Source organism: Primulina tabacum, chromosome 10 (assembly GCF_025594145.1).
Source record: "Primulina tabacum isolate GXHZ01 chromosome 10, ASM2559414v2, whole genome shotgun sequence".
Taxonomy (NCBI): domain Eukaryota; kingdom Viridiplantae; phylum Streptophyta; class Magnoliopsida; order Lamiales; family Gesneriaceae; genus Primulina; species Primulina tabacum.
In genome coordinates, this window is record NC_134559.1 from 1975857 (window position 1) to 1995236 (window position 19380).

Here is a 19380-nt window from a genome sequence, read left to right on the forward strand (position 1 = left end):
TGGTCACCCGTTCCATAATCCAGCATCAATTTTCAAAGATAAGATTTCCCAGGGCCTGCCTCTATTTACAAGAGAGCCTTACCACGAGAACCAACTAATATTAATTAAATATGTTTTGATAAATGAAATATGTCCAACACAAATGCATGAATCAGGAGATGGAACACAATTTGATACAGAATCTGGCTCCCAAAAAACCCATCAATCAAATCAAAACACAGCCTTGAAAAAGCCTCCAAAACCTGATCACACTGACTTGAATTATATAAAGTTACAAAGAAATATGCTCAAAAATAGTAAATAACGAGCACAAAAAAATTAAAGAGATACTTTCACAAATACAGAACAACCACATATACAAACAAAGACCACTCTGCATGATTGCATCTAAACCTGGTACAAACAAATAGAGAAGTCATGGACACTAGATTTTTATCCACTTCTTCCATTCAACGCACTATGAGGTGCATCTCACTAGTATGACTTATCGAACAAGATCCCATCTGGACTATCCTTGCTAGAACTGGGGGGTGCAACATGATTAGGGTGATGGTAACAAGCGGCGCTGCAGATGCATAACAAGCTAGCCAGACAAATTTTTTTATCTGCCTAGTTATTTATCATAAAATGCCAGAAGCTGTTTCACGTGATTCTGCCAGGCAGCAACGTTTTCTCCATCTACGGCAACCCAATCTACCACAGTTGAAGCTGGTTGTTCCCACCATTCATCGAGCTAAAAAGAAACGAGGGAACAATAGTCTCAAAAAGTTGTAAATTTGCGGGCAGGTCGAGGACAAATATTGTCCACTTCGGGAGCATATCAAAGATAATCTCTAAAATATTCCCGTGAAATCTTTTAAGACTAAAATATTGATACGTACTTCAGAAAGAAGTAATTGGTAACGTAAAGTACTCACCAAGCCTTGCACGTATTTGCAGTTATCAAGACATTTTTGAGCATTTAAAACTGCATTTTTTAATTCAGGTAACCATTTCTCATTAACTTCTTTCTCATGTTCAACAGCCAAGCTCAGACAAAAATTCGTTGTTCTGCAAGATAAAGTCGATGAAATTAAGAAGTCTCTATAAAGATAACAAATGCGATCTCATAACCATATAATGTTCTTCCAGTTTAGAAAGCTCAATTGACAGGTGAAAACAAACACAACAATGGAAAGGAAAACTTAAACAAAATATTTGGAAAACTTGGCCAATAATAGGTTTTTTTCAATTCATATCCTTATCTTTAATGTCTTGAATTGACAACTGTGCACAAGAAGATACAATGGGTATCTAAGGAATATCCAAAAGTTTGTGGTTTTCATTTGAAAAAGACAGAGGGGGGGTGTATTGTCGATACCTGTCATATTCTTTTTGCACACAATGAGCATGATTTAACAAAGCATGACCATTTTCCACAAGATCCCTCCTCACATGAACCAAGTTGATTGCCTTCGCCAAGTCTTCCAATACACACGCCTCAGAACCACGCAGCTTTAAACAAAATTCCAGTGACTCCAGGACTGATACTAATCCAGAATCCAAACCATCCAAGCCTGTGGCATGTCATAGGCTAATGCAATTACATTTTGTTTCATATAGAGGTTTATACAGAGTCTCCCAAAATTGAGCCAAAAAAAGTTGAAAACAGCAAGCGGCTAACTAGATTTGTGCCGAGACAAAGTAAAAGTAAATGAGACAAAGCGAAACAAACAATATATAAACTTATTGCATGCAAAATCATGCATTGTGTTTATAGGATGAAATAAAAACCTCATAACTGATTCAGTGAAACTCACAGTTCTAGGATAATGTATATCTTATAAATTATTTGAATAGTTAAAAGAAAAAGGCTTCAGATAATGTTCATCAGCAGACAGCGAGAAATGCATTTAATGCAATTCACATAAGATCTAAAGCACAACAACTCTTCTTCTCCGTTTATGTGATTACATGTGACCAGAACAGTTTGGGGTAAACAAGAATCTTTTTGATAATGAGACACAGATAGACATAATTCGTACTAGATCTCGCAGAGGGGGAAAAAAGCCACAATCTTGAGGTCATTTGCCAGATATAAAACAGGTGCTTAACAGAACCAACAACAATATTACCCCCTGTCCAAAATGAATGGTGTAGCATGAGATGAGCGACCAAGAGGCTTGCAGTTTGAGGTTTAGCTCTCAATATATAATTAATTCGGTAATCAATATATATTTTTCATAGTAAAATTTGCAAGCCATAAAAATAACCAAGGTTATAGAAACATAAATATGCCTGGAGACTCGAACAATAAATTATAGCAAGTTTTCAGCACGAAATTGTAAAAATTAATATGGCAAGGCTTGTGGCAAAGTGTGGGGACCTAGTAAAAATTTGATAAACAATTTGACAAATAGAAGCAGAACAAAATGCTGAAGAAGCCTGTTAAATCCACAAATTACAATTTGAGCCAACAACTAGATAGTCCTGGAAGATATGTAAGGCTCACCAGCAGGATACTGCAGGGCAGCAGATATGCGACATATAGAAGGAACAGCAGAAGGATCTCTGGCACCAGCTCTAGCTGTCAGCAATGCTGCATTTCTTTCAGCAGTAACAACAGCTTCAGGTCCAGTAGAACCATTTGCAATCATGGACTCCAAGAGAGCCTGATCAGAAAGAAATGGACATTCAAAAAATTGAATTATACAAATAGACACATGTAACCACAAAACTCCTGGTTGGCTTTCTAACCTGAGGTGTTGATGGAAGCATGTAAAGGTTGTTAACAGGACTTCTACAAAAAGCTGAAACTTCATTATCAATCAGATCTTTTGAATTGTTAGATATGTCCATAACAACATTACAAGCTGGAATTATGGTGCTTGATGCATACTCCCTGGCAGCTAACGGTTGCTGACTCCAGAAAGAAGCAGCGTCCTACATTATCGAGGAAAATCAACAAATGATAGTTTGTTACACTACATAGAAAAAGAAATACACAAACTAAAGTTTATAGTTCTTCTTAACATATTTGCAAACTACCCAAAAGTTCAGCAACTGAATCTTGTAAACAGGTAGGATGACAAGGCAGCAAATATCATGCTCTTCTATCAAAGCAAGAACATTCCAATAAATTTTGTTTGTAGAATACGAAGTAAGAACATTTTTATAGCATTCTCATATATATCGATCCTTCAAGAATTTCTTTATGGAATTTTAATGGAAAAATAATATTTTATGATCATCCTGAATATGATCCTAATTTTGGTTTTACTTCAGGCCTCAACTTAGTCGGTTCTCATAAATTATTATATGCAGTACAGCACACTGTGCTTGTACGAAGCATGTTCCTGTTAAGAGACATAAATTGAGCCGTACAAGGGAACAACTACATTCTGGTGCACTTAGAGTCCGTGCAGATAAGGTTCATTGATCGCCTATTCATAATGACTTGATAATACCCTGTCTACTTTTTCCAGGATGTGCATTTACCTGTGTTAATGTGTGTGTGTGTGTGTGTGTGAGAGAGAGAGAGAGAGAGAGAGAGAGAGCATTATCCAACCATGTTTGCTCTAAGTAATGCATTGTAGATCAGTTCCAACTCAGATCTGCGATCATCAAACTCTTCAATCTTCTTCCACTTCTTTCTCAAAGAATTCTCTGCTTCCTTCCTCTCGGCACATAATTTATTCAAGCGATGCACTTCAGACATCAATGTGTTCAAGCTAGCCCGTAATCCAGTAGCTTCTCTTTCCTTGGCCCAAACCTCTAACTGCAAGGGAAAAGAAAAAAACACAAAAATTGATGTTCAAAGCAACACAAAGTTTTGGTGTAAGGTTACAAAAGTCTAATTAAAAATGCAGAAAAACCTTAACAATTAAAAGGCTGTATAAAACAAATATATAAAATCATGTTGGATACTGCAAAATGTATTAAGAACAACTTTAATAATCGGAAAGCAGCAGAAGCAGCAAAAGAGGTCCATAACTTCATACAAATCCATCTGCCCACCCCTCTCCTAATCAAAAGAAAACATACACAAACAAAACAACAAACCACTGAAATCTCAGATGCACACAGGATCAGCAGATTTGGCCACTAAAATACATGAAAGCACAGTTCCACAAAAAGTTAAAAACAATTCTTGTTTTCTTTTTCTTTTCCTTTTCCTAATGAGTCACGAGCGCCCATAGGCCTTGCCTTGTCCCAAGAAAATGGACATAGGAATAATTGTGTACCTGCGCTATTTGATATTGATTCTCAACTCACGAAGCCTAAATTAATTTAAATAAATTACCTCTAGTTGCCGAAGACTGCTCATATTCTGTGATGGTCCTGCCATTAGCGAGTGTGATGAAATTGCATCACTACTTCCATGAAGGCGTTTTAGAAGTAGCTGACTCATGTTTCTAGCTTCTGCAGCTTTGTTAAGTTCATCTTCTGTGGCCAAGAATTGCTGCACGTGTGCTTTCTGTAGGAGGTATAATTTAACGCACAAGTGAATGAGAATAGCAAAAAATAGTGATGGTTGTTCGACTGCATGTAAGGGGCTTTAGTCATTAAGATTCAGCTAAAAGAATGTGGCAAACTAAAGAGGAGATAGATGATACCCATCTCCGTGAAAGAAAAGCACAAGGGCATATTATAAACAAACAAAGAAGCCACTTACATGAGATGAAGAAGCATTCTACAACCCAAAATAGGTGAGGAAACAAAAAAAAGAACATATGTTGAAACACACCCAAATATGAACGGTGAAAACCCATGTTTAGAGAGCTTATCCAGGAGAGAAGCATACCTGTCTCTCCAGAAGCCGATTTCCAGTCCCTCTTGCAGGACCATCATCTCCTATCTTCCCACTTCCGTAAAGGTGATATTGTAATGGTGAGTTTCCGTCATTGGAAGAAGCCTCAGTTATAACATTGTTTTCATATTTGTACCTAACGAGTGAATGAGTGAGACAAATGGCTTTGCAACAGAAAAGAGGAACGATTAGGACTGTGGTGTCTGAAATTAAAATCTAGAATAGAAATTGAGAATTATAGTCCAAAAACAATAAAACATAAAGGTGGTGCCCACGAAACAAATAATACAAACCTTTCAGAATATAATTAGTTAGATTCAGGAAGGGTGAAGCATCCATCTTAGGAATGGGTAATGATGAATTTAGAAAGGAAATTTATATCAACAACCCAAACAATCTAAACGACTCATAAAATGTTAATAGCATGTCCTAAATAAGTTAGTTGAGAAAGTTGATAAAAGTGAATATTTGAGCAAACTTATACCTCACACAATGGTTGACAGAATTCTTTGCCAAAAGTTGTTCATCACGTTATTGTGGCAAGCACACAAGATGCATCACCAAAAGTTGGTGAGCAGAAGTGAGTAATATGCATGCCCCAAACAATGAAAGAAATGACAATAAAATGAACTCTAATACCATAACATAATAATAGCACAAGCCACCAATCACGTCAGCCATTTGCCATTTTTGTGGAGCAACTGATTTTCAGGCAACTGATTTTCAGGTCTTACATTTGAGTCCAAGTCCCACCAATTGTTTGCAAGTAAAAAAACATGAGCCGTCAACAACAAATTAACCTCAAATGTACATTGAACAAGATTAATGGGAAAATAAGAACTGAGGGAGTTATACTGACTGAACAAGAACGACGCTTGAGTACATACATAACAATGATTTTCCTTCATCTCAATTAAAAATATAATGGCTCAGAAAAATATATAGAACAAGCATTAGTTCCAAACATTATGTAAGTAACTGAATACATAACGGTAGAGCGATACTGCTTTATGAAAGTATATGAACACTAAGAAGCGATAAAAATACACAATTCCAGAAGAAGACTTTCTAACTGAGAAGTACTACGCTTTATGCTAGTAACAAGTGGATGCAATAGAATGGAATGTGAATGACCAATCAAGAGTAATATATGGATGCATGGGAATAATAATCGTCAAGTTGATATTTGTTTTCATGAAGATAAGTAATCAAATATATTAAAATACTATCAACATGCAAGTCCTTGGATACCTTAATATTTCTGCATCAGCTCTCACATCAGTTTTATCTATTTCTTTGATAATGTGATTTTTCAGTCCTTGGGTGTACGAAGTGATTGCCAACAGTAGGTGAGGAGGACTTTTTAAGCAATCTACTATGACATCTCTAATCTCATTAGGCAAATCATCATCTGTATCAATGCCTAATTTAGAAGCTTCCAATTGAGGATTTGCGTGAATTCCAACACCTTCAAAAGCTGGAAAAGAGCTAAGGATCTTTTCATACATCTGCACAGCAAGATATTCACACACTTTCCGTATACTTCTTTCTCTTAGAGTCTCAATGAGAATCACATCATCTGCAGATTTGGCTCCTTTAACAGTTGAATGTAGCACTTCTTTTTCACTATTTGCATGGAAACTCGAAACTATTTCAACATGGGAATCAATGCTAGATCTCTTAGCATCCCTAGCTTGGTTGACATAGTGCCGAAGACGTTTATGGTATTCGGAGAATATTTTTGCTGCTTCATTACATTGTTGATCATAAGCCTCCAACATTACCTTCTTATGCCTGCAAAATGGAGATGCTAAAAATCTTAATTTACTTCACTCCCAAGTATTTCACCCTGCTTAGTCAATTCAATATCATAATTTACATCATTAACCAATTAAGTTTAAAAAAAAAATTATCTAAACAATTGTTCTTTGGACATAGATGGCTTTATCAGTCATCAACACAATCTTCTTTGGGACTTGCAATTGAAAAATCCCATCAAATCCAATAACCAAAATTATCTACACTAAATAATTACATTACTTCATTAATAAAATTTAAAAGTTTGCTGCTATATATTTCAAAAATATGTAACCTATAATTGGAACGCTCATCGAGCATCCTCTTGCGCTCAGCTTCCTCCCTTGAGACCTCAATCATCTTGGTCTTCAGCTGCTTGCGCTGCCGCCTCACGATCTGTCTCAACCTCTCCACTTCCTTCTCTGCCAACTCCCTCTCCTGCAATGCAATTTCCCTGCTACTGTTCTCCCCCAGTCCCTCCTTCCCAATTCTCAATTCCTCCTTCCTCCGCTGTTTACTCCATAATCCTTCGTCATTGCCATGAACAATGATATTCCGGCGTATGTTTTCCACAGTCTTCTCGGATTTCACCCTCTTCAGTAAAAAATTCCAAACAGGAATCATGTTCCCTCGAGAAATCTTCTGGAGGGAATCTGCCGTCGGCATTGATGCCTTGGCGGATGATGCATATGGGCCCAGAGGCCGGTAGCTCATTTCCTTCTGAAGCCACTCGAGAATTGCCTCTGGCTGGGCTAGCTGGCCCGACATTCTTAAAGTTCAAAAAAAAAACCCTGTGTTACTTCACGGAAGTGCAGTAACTATCTTCGTGGCAGCCAGTCTTGAAACCCTAATTCCTCAGTATAAGTCACAACGAATTGCATGGAAGTACATGGAAGAATGAAAAAAATGGGAATCGAGCATCACCCGATTAGAAGTGAATCTGAACCACATCGAAGGTCAGTCGCTCAATTGAGAATTGTAGACAACGGATCCAAGACAATGCCGGGATTCAAATCACGCATTCTGTTGAACACTGGTAAAGGATCTTTTTGTCGGTCAATCTTTATACCTTACTTACAGGTGAAGTCGAAATGGGATTGAATTCCCGTGATTCCCAGGGTGGGAGTGAATTGGACAGTGGAGCAACTGAAATTTGAAGTCACTCGGAACAAGAATACGTGGGGAATGGGGATCCAAGCCGGCAATTGAAGTTTGGATTGGGTGGTAAAAAGTTTTGGTTTGGAACGTTTCCCATTTTGACATTAATGGATGATTTAAAAAGTCATAGGTAGTCCTTTCAAAAAAAGCAAAAAAAAAAAAATAATAATAATAATAAATAAATAAATAAATCATATATATGTGGTATTATATAAATAAAAAATAATATCACAGATAGGAGGTTAAGTCAAATTTGAGCAGTTGATAGACCGAATAGAATCAAACTTCTATACTAATGTACCAACACATGCGTTGCATGCTTGTATAATATTTTTTATAATTCATTTGATTTATATTTAAATGATGATCAAAATATAATTATAAGAAATAGTGAGAGATTACACTGTAATTTTGATATATAAATTAAAAAATAAAAGAATAAAAAAATAACCTCAGTAAAAATTGAACATATAACTTAAACCCCAAGTAACAATGACTCTAATCACCGAACTACATATAACTTATATTAAAATTTTAACATTTTATTAATATATATAATTAATAAAACAGACAATGACATCAAAGTTAGTTACTCTAAGTGTCTCAAACTTAATAAAGTAGTATAGATTTAGTTTTGGTTTAAATCACAATTTTATATCATAAGTCAATGGATTGATTTAATTTTAACTAATTGATTTTATCGTGTCATGAGTGTATTTAATGTAAGAAATTTGATTATTTTTACTTTTATATATTTTAAAAGTCGAGATATAGTCAATCAAAATTTTTATATACTCTATAAAAATTTAGTGGTATTCAAAATAGACTTTTTAAGGTTTTTAAAAGTCAAATTTGAATATTTTGCAAATACTATAAAAGTTTAGAGTTGTTCAAAATGTCATTGAGCTTTTAATAACTTCATATAATTCATAAATATACAAACATTGAAGTAGATTATGTTTACATATGGACCTCCTATGTCGTTCCATTTCATTTAGGATTAAGAATACACGTAATCAGATATGTTTTTTTCCATATTTCTTGTTATTTTGGAGATCACATTTATCTCATTGAGCTTCTATTGAATCAAGAAATAAAATAGACTTTAGCTTTGAATATACCATGCTTTGCATGAGTAGTCATTGGGTGGGTATTCATATGGGATAACAAAGTATATGTCTCAAGACCGAGTAACAGAATCCGGGGAAATAACATTGCAATCAGAATTTACAGCGGAAGAGGAAGAAGAATCATTGGAATGGGATGGACTAAGAAGGGGAAGAGAGTGAGTAGAAGAAGATGAGGGCATATTCAGAGGAGAAAAAAGCATTGTGGGCAAAAGAAAATTAAATATTAGAGTTAAGGAAATGCTTAACCGAGAAGATGAACATGGACCAGTGGTGATCTTTATTAAGCTAAAACATTTTTCATCAAATCTATCATTGCTAGATATGTAGATAATGTGAGTTGACGAGAGGTATTTATATCATTTATGCTTATTACTACACAGTTGTAGAACGAAAGTCAAACTTATGGTTGTTATATGGGCGAAAACAAGGGAAGCTAACAACCAAAGATTTTGAGAGTTAAAGGTCAAGATTTTTTTAATACAAAAGATAAAGAGAATTTTACAATTAAGAGCAGATGTGGGGAAACAATTTATAAGATACACAGCTGTGGAAAAATGTATCCTTCCAATATTCCAGAGGCATGGAATCATGAGCAAGGAGAGAAAGTTCGGTCTCAACAATATGTCGATGTTTGTGTTCAGCAATACCGTTTTTGTTGAGAGGTGTATGAGTAAGAAACTCTATGATTTATGACATTAGTTTAAAGAAAGAAATTCAATGACTAAAATTCCTCATCCCCATCAGTTTGTAAGGATTTGATTTTTTTTTATCGAGTTGTAGTTCAATGTGAGTCTTGTAATGAAAGAAAGCTTTGCTAACTTCAGACTTATACTTAAGGAAGTATATCCTGGTATATCAAGTGCAAGCATCAACAAAACTTACACAGTGTTTTGATCCATTTCGAGACAGTGCATGTGCTAGTCTCCATACATTAGAAAATATTAACTCAAGAGGTTCAGAAAATTTAGTTTGCGATGAATGAAATGGCAATTGGTGACTTTTACTCATTATACAGGCTGAACACATGTTTCATTACCACTTCTAAGAACTAAAAAATTACATTGTAATTAGAGTTATTTGACAACAGATATCGAAACATGCCCTAGTCTATGGCGAGCATAAAGGATGGCACTTTGATTGAATGCTGGAAAGAAGTGGAATGATCAGAAGATTTGCTGCTGTGAGAGTGGAATAAGGACAGGTTGCTGAAGGTGATGGGGCAGGAAGAGGAGAACCAAGACTAAACTTGCACAACCCTTCACGTAAAGTCCCTTTGAGAAAACAGCTTGTGTTCCTTGGTCCTTCACAAAACAAGGAATGATGAAATTAAAAAATACATGGTTATCCTGGGCAAATTTATTCACACTAAGTAGATTCTTGGTAAGTTGAGGAACCCGAAGTAAATTAGTGAGCAGAAAAGTATGAGAGGAATTGGTAGAATGAAACTTAGAGTGGCCAACATGAGAAATTGAGAGACTTGTGTCATTGCCCATGTGAACCTTGCTACCTCCTGAATACTCAGAGCCATTGGAAAGATTCCCAAGATCATGAGTAACATGGTGCGACACACCAGAATCCAGAAACCACTAATATTCACTTATTGCTTCAGAGTTTGAGGTGGCTACTGCCGCCATGGGACACAGATAAGAGGGCCAATTGGGATTGAAATGAGGCTTTCGGGAGGGCCCTGCATGCTTAGGAATGAAATTTTATCAAAACCATAGTAACAAATTTCAGCAACATGTTTTGGAACACCACAAATTTGACAAACAGGGTGACCATTGTTGGATTGCCATTTGCCTCTACCACCACTATTGAATCTGTCACGACCACAACCTCTCTTAGATGATCCATGGGATTGCAGATGTGGTCCAGACTACTTTTGCTAGCTAGGTCATAGAGTTGTATTAATAGAGTGTGTCATAGTATCACCAAAACCGTTGAAATTAAAGACTCCAATCGCCCTTCATGGGAAATCAAAAGAGCAGCAACCTCTGAAAGTCGACTCTTGACGTCACGTGAACAACAACAGTAATGGGATGACCATTTGCAGCAAGAGTCACCATGTAGCCTTTCATTTTATTGAGGTAATCTTTCATAAACATTCTTCAAGGTTTGTAGTTGTAACCTGTATCGCATAACATTAGCCTTGGATTGTGAGGCAAAAAGGCGAGACACTCTGGACTCTGGTCCAAAGGTACGACAATGTTTCACATCCGATCATTTGGGCTCGAATAGCCTCAGTCCTAGATGGCAGCAAGAAGGAGAACAAAAGTCGATCTCACCGACACCACGAGATATAGACTGGATTGAAAACTTCAGGGGAGCTATCACCAGCGAGAAATTGGTGAGGCACTGGTGGATTCTCCAGGATAAAAACGTCGAGTCCCCGACCCCGAATGTTCACTAAAACTTGAAGATGCCATAAGAGATAATTATCATCGGTTAGTTTAACTGAGTTTATCTGATTCACTAGGTTAAACAAAATGAAATTTGGATTTGTGGTGGTATTAGCAAAAGAGGGAGGAGATTCAATATTAGAATTGGCATCAGCCATGAGATTTATCTAAGAACAATAAATGATGAAATCATCAAAATGAATTTTTGTATTTCTCCCTAGCATTTCACAACGACAGTGTACAAGTATATATACGACACCTAGCATAAATTTGTTGGATCTGGTTTTCTACACGCCCAAACGCAGCGGAAGTTTTAAAATTTTTATTTTATTTTGAAAAACAAAATAATTTTGCTTTAGGCGCTCGTATGATTTAACAAAACAAACATAGGATGATAGAAAATTATACCTTTGTGAATTTAATTCACTGGACACCAATCGATCTGGTATTACAGATCTGGCTCTTGATGATTCCCTACGAACTTTCTTCAAAGAAATCCTTCTATCAAGTCCACGACTAGATAGTATGTTCCTCTTCCAATTTGCACTAGAAAATATGGAAGATATTTAGCGTGAGAGAGAAATTAATTGAGAGATGGCACAACAATATTTCTTTTTCAAAAGGGGTTGGCCGATTTTCTTTTCTTCTTTGGAGGTGGGTTCACGTAAAACATGTGGTGGGGGTGGTTAGGGTTTTTCTTTGATTGTCTTATTTATAATAAACAATAACATAATTACATAATTAACATTAATTGGCTTGATTTAATTAATTGGGTTAGTCCAACTAGTTTAATTAATTTAATCAAAGCCCATTAAAACTTTAATTATTTATTATATTGGACTTGTACTCCTACAAGCCCATTAAACATATTACCCACCATATTTAATTTATTAATTAATAAACTCAACTTTTGAGCTTAATAAATTAAATACATTATAAATTCAACATTTGAATTTATTATTTAAATTATAAATTCTACTCCTTGAATTTTTATCACCTCCAACATTTAATATTTAATAAACCCAACAATTGAGTTTAATAAATTAAACTCTCAAATTTTATAAATTCAACTCCTTGAATTTATTTCCTCAAAATTTAATTATCATAAATTCAACTCCTTGAATTTACTATATAATATAAATTCAACTTCTTGAATTTATTCTCTCAACGTGAACAAACAATCCAGTACTTGTGTGACCCTCAATGGTTCAGGGATACAGCTAGCTGTGGGTTCACAACTCTTTGTGATTCAGGACAAAATTCTTTATTCGGGCTTACCCTAGTTAGCCCCACTCTTTTCATCAACACCTTTATCAAGAATGTCAGAACTCATCTCTGATTGTACCCATCGGATCATGGTAAGAGCGTCTAGTAGCATCGTCCCATGATCCCCTAGGTATCACTGATAGTGCCTGCAAGAACCAGTCGATTATGATTAACGTACAGTACGGTCCCTTCATCTCATATATCCCGATCGAATCTGCAACCATTGGTTCATCGAGGGTTGCATATTAATTCGATAACTATGTGATAACTATAATAGTGGCATCGCGTGTACTATTTGGAGAACTCCTTCTCCAACGTACATCTCGTACTCTGGCCAGAGATTCCATGCACTATTATTTCATTAGATCACATAGGATACCCACACCCGTAGGTGAGCGGTGAATCCCCGACTACAATGCACTGGCTCCTATATGTGTCGCAACTATACCCAACCTCGCCACCTGATGACTCTCCTGGAGCCGGTAAACGAGTCAAAGCACAGCCCTAGCATATAGAGCCTCAGTGTTGTCCCGGGTCGTAAGGACTAATGGTGTACAATCATAACCACGGACTTATCCTCTCGATGAATGATAACCACTTGGAAAGTCCGAGGGAGGGTTGTTCGGTATAATCATCATATGACTACCCATCTGCATGTTTGGACATCTCTATGCCCTTACTAAGAAACGCAGTACACAACATCACAGATGCTAGTCTCGAGCTCAAGCGACCTTTATCCATGTTTTAGGCGGCTGAATCGACTAGGAACGAATTTAGATCATACCATACATGATACTACCAATGGCTGACGCATATGGAACACGTGTCATCATTTCTATCTCTTCATCAGTTTTGGGACACATTGCTTTAGATAGAATAACACCGTGACACATTGGTAAGTATCCTCTCTTGGACTCTTCCATAGAGAATCGCTTAAGTATGGTATCGATATAAGTGGCTTGGGTTAGTCCTAGCATCCTCTTCGATCTATCTCTATAGATCTGTATTCCCAATACATAAGATGCTTCACACATGTCCTTCATGGAGAATTTACTAGCCAACCATATTTTAGTTGATTGCAGTAATCCTACATCATTCCCAATGAGTAGGATGTCATCAACGTAAAGTACTAGGAATGTCACCGCACTCCCACTAACTTTCTTATATACGCAAGGTTCCTCAGGATTTTTGGCAAAACCAAACTCTTTGATAGTGCTGTCAAATCTGAGGTTCCAACTCCTTGACGCCTGCTTGAGACCATATATTGATCTCTTAAGTTTGCATACCTTATGCTCACTTCCTACTGATGTGTATCCCTCAGGTTGAGACATATAAATTTCTTATTTGATGTCTCCATTGAGGAATGCAGTCTTGACATCCATTTGTCATATCTCATAGTCATACCATGCTGTTATGGCTAGTAATATTCTAATGGACTTAAACATAGCAACTGGTGAAAAAGTTTCCTCATAGTCAATTCCTTGCCTTTGAGTATAACCTTTTGCAACTAGCCTTGCTTTGAAGGTCAATACCTTCCCATCCGCCCCAAGCTTTCTTTTGTAGATCCATTTGCATCCTATGGGAACGATTCCCTCAGGTGGATCCACTAATGTCCAGACCTGGCTCGAATACATAGAGTCCATTTCAGACTGCATGGCTTCAAGCCATTTGGTGGAATCAGTATCAGATATTGCTTCCTTAAAGTTCTTTGAATCACATCCAACACAAGACTCATCATGGTCTTGTTCATGAAGAAGTGTATATCTTGCAGGTGGTCTAATAATTCTATCAGACCTTCTAGGAGCTTGTACTTCAACTACTGGTTCTAGGGGATTAGGTTCAACTTCTAAAGTTGAGGGAGTATCTTGAATTTCTTCAAGTTCAATCATCTTGCCTTTTCTATCTAATAGAAACTCCCTTTCCAAAAAGGTGGCATTTCTTGAAACAAACACTTTTGCTTCATTGAGATGATAGAAATAATATCCAACAGAATTCTTTGGATATCCTACAAAGTAGCACAAAGTGGATCTACTATCCAATTTGTCTCCCACTGTCCGCTTCACGTAAGCAGGACAACCCCATATTCTCATGTAAGAATATTTGGGAATTTTTCCCATCCATATCTCATATGGTGTTTTATCCACTGCTTTAGTATGGACATTATTCAACAACATTGCCGCAGTTTCAAGCGCAAAACCCCAAAACGATGTAGGCAATTCAGTGAATCCCATCATAGATCGAACCATGTCCATCAAGGTTCGATTACGACGTTCAGAAACACCATTCAATTGCGGTGTTGTTGGCGGAGTCCACTGTGAGAGAATCTCATTCTCTTTTAGATAATCCAAAAATTCAGCACTCAAGTATTCTCCACCTCGATCAGATCGAAGTGTCTTAATACTCATTTCTAGCTGTTTTTCTACTTCAGATCTGAATTCTTTGAACTTTTCAAATGCTTCAGATTTGTGTCTCATTAAATAGACATACCCATACCTCGAATAGTCATCAGTAAAAGTAATGAAGTAGGATTGCCCATATTTTGTGCTAACGCTTAGCGGGCCACAAACGTCTGTGTGGATCAAATCCAGTAGACCATGTGCACGTTCCACGTTTCCTTTAAAGGGAGCCTTGATCATTTTTCCTTTTAGACATGACTCACAAGTAGGTAGAGAATTTATGTCTGACAAGTCAAACATGCCTTCTTCCACTAGTTTGTGCATCTTTCTTTGGGAAATGTGACCTAGTCTAGCGTGCCATATCTGTGCGGGGTTTGGATCATCTAACTTTTTTTTGTTTGTTGTTGTTTTCTTTTGTGCTTGGATATTGTTCAACGGAATATCTTTCAATTTTAAGTTATAGAGATCGTTCATTAATTCGCCGGTTCCTATCAAACATTCATTCTTGTAAATATTGCAAACACCTTAAGCTAAAACACAAGAATAGTCATCTCTATCAAGCATAGAAATAGAAATAATGTTTTTAACCAATTCAGGAACATATAAAACGTCTCTCAAAAGTAACTTAAAATTATTGTTCAAAATCAAAGTAATGTCTCCAATAGCAGTTGCAGCAACCCTTGCTCCATTCCCCAATCTTAGAAATGTCTCGTCATCTCTAAGTCTCCTGCTTCTTGCCATCACCTGCAAATCATTGCAAAGATGAGAACCACATCCGGTATCCAATACCCAAGAAGAGGAATTAATTGAGACATTTACTTCTATGTAAAACATACCATGGCCAGAACGCTTCTGGGCTAGATACTCCTTGCAATTACGCCTCCAATGTCCAGGTTTATTGCAGTGGAAACAGACATGCTCTGACTTGTCGGGCTTTGAGGGCCCTGGAGTAGGTTTCTTGTATGGCTTTTTGTTGGGCTTGTTCTTCTTTAGAGGGGCAGAACGCTTCTTGCCTTTATTTGGGGCTCCCTTTTTCGTACCAGACGAAGAACCCACTAGAAGAACAGGCTTCTCCTTCTTTATTGTGGCCTCATAAGAAGTAAGCATATTGACCAACTCTTCAAGGGTGGCCTCAAGCTTGTTCATATTAAAATTAACCACAAATCCATCGAACGAGGGGGGTAATGGCAGCAGGAGAATATCAGTCGCAAGCTCACCAGGAATAACCACGTCGAGCCCCCACCAATTTCTCAATGAGCCCAATCATCCTAACACCATGCTCATGGACAGAAGTCCCATCTCGCAGACGTGTAGTCATGAGTTCTTTCACAGTAGCATGTCTCTCTGAGCGAGTCTGTACTCCATACAACTCTTTCAGATGAAAGTGAATGTCAGCAGCATTCACAGCCTCCTCGAACCGCCTCTGCAGTTCATTCGACATAGAAGCCAACATATAGCTTTTAGCTTGGAGATCATGGTCCCACCATTTCTCAAGTTTAGCTAGTTCAGTCTCACTGATGTCCGAAGCTGCCTCCTTCGGTGGCTTATTATCAAGCACATACAGAATCTTTTCCGAGCTCAGAACAATTTTTAAATTTCGAAACCAGTCATTATAGTTAGGGCCAGTCAACTTGTTTTGATCGAGGATGATAGAAAGTGGATTGCGTGACGTCATTGCAAATATACTGAAAGAAAAAACAGATAATTGTTACTGATTATTTTAAAATAATTCTAAGATATAAAATATGGATTTCATTTTATAAATTACCCTCCCACTATTTTGACATTTTCACCACCCCCTGATGAAAAAGGGAAATCGTATTTCCTTAGTAGGCACGTAGAGTCCAATTAGTCAATTATAATCCCGAATAATATCAGCCAATTATAATTTCTAAAAGGTAGAGTCCAATTGCATCCCTATGCAACCTCCACGTGTTTTGCCTCAAGTTTAATAAGGACCCAATAATATGACGTCGTTTATTTTCACGTGTAAAACCAACCCATCAATATTGAATTGTAGTGGACGGTCGCCATGAGTTCCCCCAATAATATGAGCCGAAGTCATGGGAGTTCCACTCAATTCACATCATATGTCCGGTGGAAGTCACAGCTTTCCGGCACAATGGCCTCCCCAATAATATGAGCCAGACACTGTCCGCGGGTAGCGATCAACATGCAACCACGGTTGATGGAAGGCAAGGAAAAATTAAACTCTTTTAATTTTTACTTTTTCGATTTGATATAAATTTTGAATCATATTCAAAATGAGGGATTTTAATTTTAAAATTGTCTCATCATTTTAATTTAAAAATCGCATGCCACGAGTTTGTATGTTTGCCGGATTCATGCAACTATATTATATAATAATATACATACATGCATACTACTATATATCACATATATCATAATATGACATTCAACAATAAATAAGGATGATCGATCGCCAACACTATTAGATCCATGTGAGCCATACATGGATCCTGGTCCAAACCTAGGTGAATGTAGGGATGCAAATGCAACTATTACAAGAGCTTCCAATATTTTACATGTCTTCGTCTTGATCATCGGGCCCACCATATCCCAGTCTTGATCTCCCACTATTTCTAATATTACATTTAAATAGCCATGACACATAAGGGATACATCTCATGGGGTGGAAACGGGCCATAAACCAGGCTCACTTTAACAATATCAAATATTAAAAAACGAATAAAACAGTAAAATATCCTAACATACACCTAACACATTGGTCAAGGCTCTCGATCATCCTTCATGCATTTAATATCAAATATTAACATCAAATTAATTAAACAATTTAATTAATTGATAAATCATATATCTAATAATTATATCACTAACCGCCACAATTATTAAAGAATTTAATAAATTAAATAAACTCCTTTATTTAATTACAATTAAATCAATAATAATTGATTTCTTATAAAAACTCATTTTTACCATAAATAATTAAAATCATATTCTAATTATTTATTTTACAAGAAAATTATTAATTTTCCAAAATTAATTTTTTCAAAATAAAAATTGAACTAATTTTCAAAAATATCAATTTTACCCAAAATTTTGAAAAATCAGAAAATTGCATCATGGGCCCTAACAATTCAAGCCCACCAATCAGAACGCTTCCCGAGACGATCCCGGGCAGTCGCCCCCGCTGCCCGAACGTTTCGGGTAGTGGCAGCCACCTGTGCGCGCAGGTCGAGCACAGGTGCGCGCGACGCCGCGCGCAGTGTGCGGACGCTCCGCACGCTGCGCCGCGCAAGGCGGCGCACAGCGTGCGGACGTTCCGCACGCTGCACCGCTCCGCGCACGCACGCTGCGCGTTCTGCGCGCAGGGCTGCACCGCTCCGCGCAGGGCTGCGCGCGATCTGCCCGGAACAGTTCCGGGCAGATCGCGAATTTTTTTTTGTTTTTCCGAAAAAATAATTTTATGGTGCATCGATTTTTCTGAAAATTTTCTTGTGTGCTTAGAAACAAATTATTCAATATAATTTAAAATCATACGATTCAGAAAACCTGGCTCTGATACCACTGTTGGATCTGGTTTTCTACACGCCCAAACGCAGCGGAAGTTTTAAAATTTTTATTTTATTTTGAAAAACAAAATAATTTTGCTTTAGGCGCTCGTATGATTTAACAAAAGAAACATAGGATGATACAAAATTATACCAGACTTCCTAATATAAGACCCGATCCCAAAACTTTGTGAATTTAATTCACTGGACACCAACCGATCTGGTATTACAGATCTGGCTCTTGATGATTCCCTACGAACTTTCTTCAAAAAAATCCTTCTATCAAGTCCACGACTAGATAGTATGTTCCTCTTCCAATTTGCACTAGAAAATATGGAAGATATTTAGCGTTGGAGAGAAATTAATTGAGAGATGGCACAACAATATTTCTTTTTCAAAAGGGGTTGGCCGATTTTCTTTTCTTCTTTGGAGGTGGGTTCACGTAAAACATGTGGTGGGGGTGGTTAGGGTTTTTCTTTGATTGTCTTATTTATAATAAACAATAACATAATTACATAATTAACATTAATTGGCTTGATTTAATTAATTGGGCTAGTCCAACTAGTTTAATTAATTTAATCAAAGCCCATTAAAACTTTAATTATTTATTATATTGGACTTGTACTCCTACAAGCCCATTAAACATATTACCCACCATATTTAATTTATTAATTAATAAACTCAACTTTTGAGCTTAATAAATTAAATACATTATAAATTCAACATTTGAATTTATTATTTAAATTATAAATTCTACTCCTTGAATTTTTATCACCTCCAACATTTAATATTTAATAAACCCAACAATTGAGTTTAATAAATTAAACTCTCAAATTTTATAAATTCAACTCCTTGAATTTATTTCCTCAAAATTTAATTATCATAAATTCAACTCCTTGAATTTACTATATA

General features: G+C 36.7%; 2 protein-coding genes across 2 annotated transcripts; both read right to left on the reverse strand.

Moving 5' to 3' along the window:
* Window positions 1-223: 223 nt before the first annotated feature.
* Window positions 224-7846, reverse strand: LOC142505370 (AUGMIN subunit 5-like). The gene is made up of 10 exons (XM_075618335.1): window positions 6882-7846; window positions 6041-6583; window positions 4784-4925; window positions 4283-4456; window positions 3548-3757; window positions 2737-2922; window positions 2492-2651; window positions 1361-1556; window positions 918-1050; window positions 224-733 (listed from the first exon to the last, which is right to left on the reverse strand). Exons 1-10 carry the CDS (start codon window positions 7352-7354, stop codon window positions 614-616), a joined length of 2337 nt encoding a protein of 778 aa, XP_075474450.1. The 5' UTR covers window positions 7355-7846; the 3' UTR covers window positions 224-613.
* An 8302-nt stretch (window positions 7847-16148) lies between these two features.
* On the reverse strand, window positions 16149-16610 carry LOC142505991 (uncharacterized). The gene has a single exon (XM_075619133.1). It carries the CDS (start codon window positions 16608-16610, stop codon window positions 16149-16151), a length of 462 nt encoding a protein of 153 aa, XP_075475248.1.
* Between the last annotated feature and the right edge of the window lie 2770 nt (window positions 16611-19380).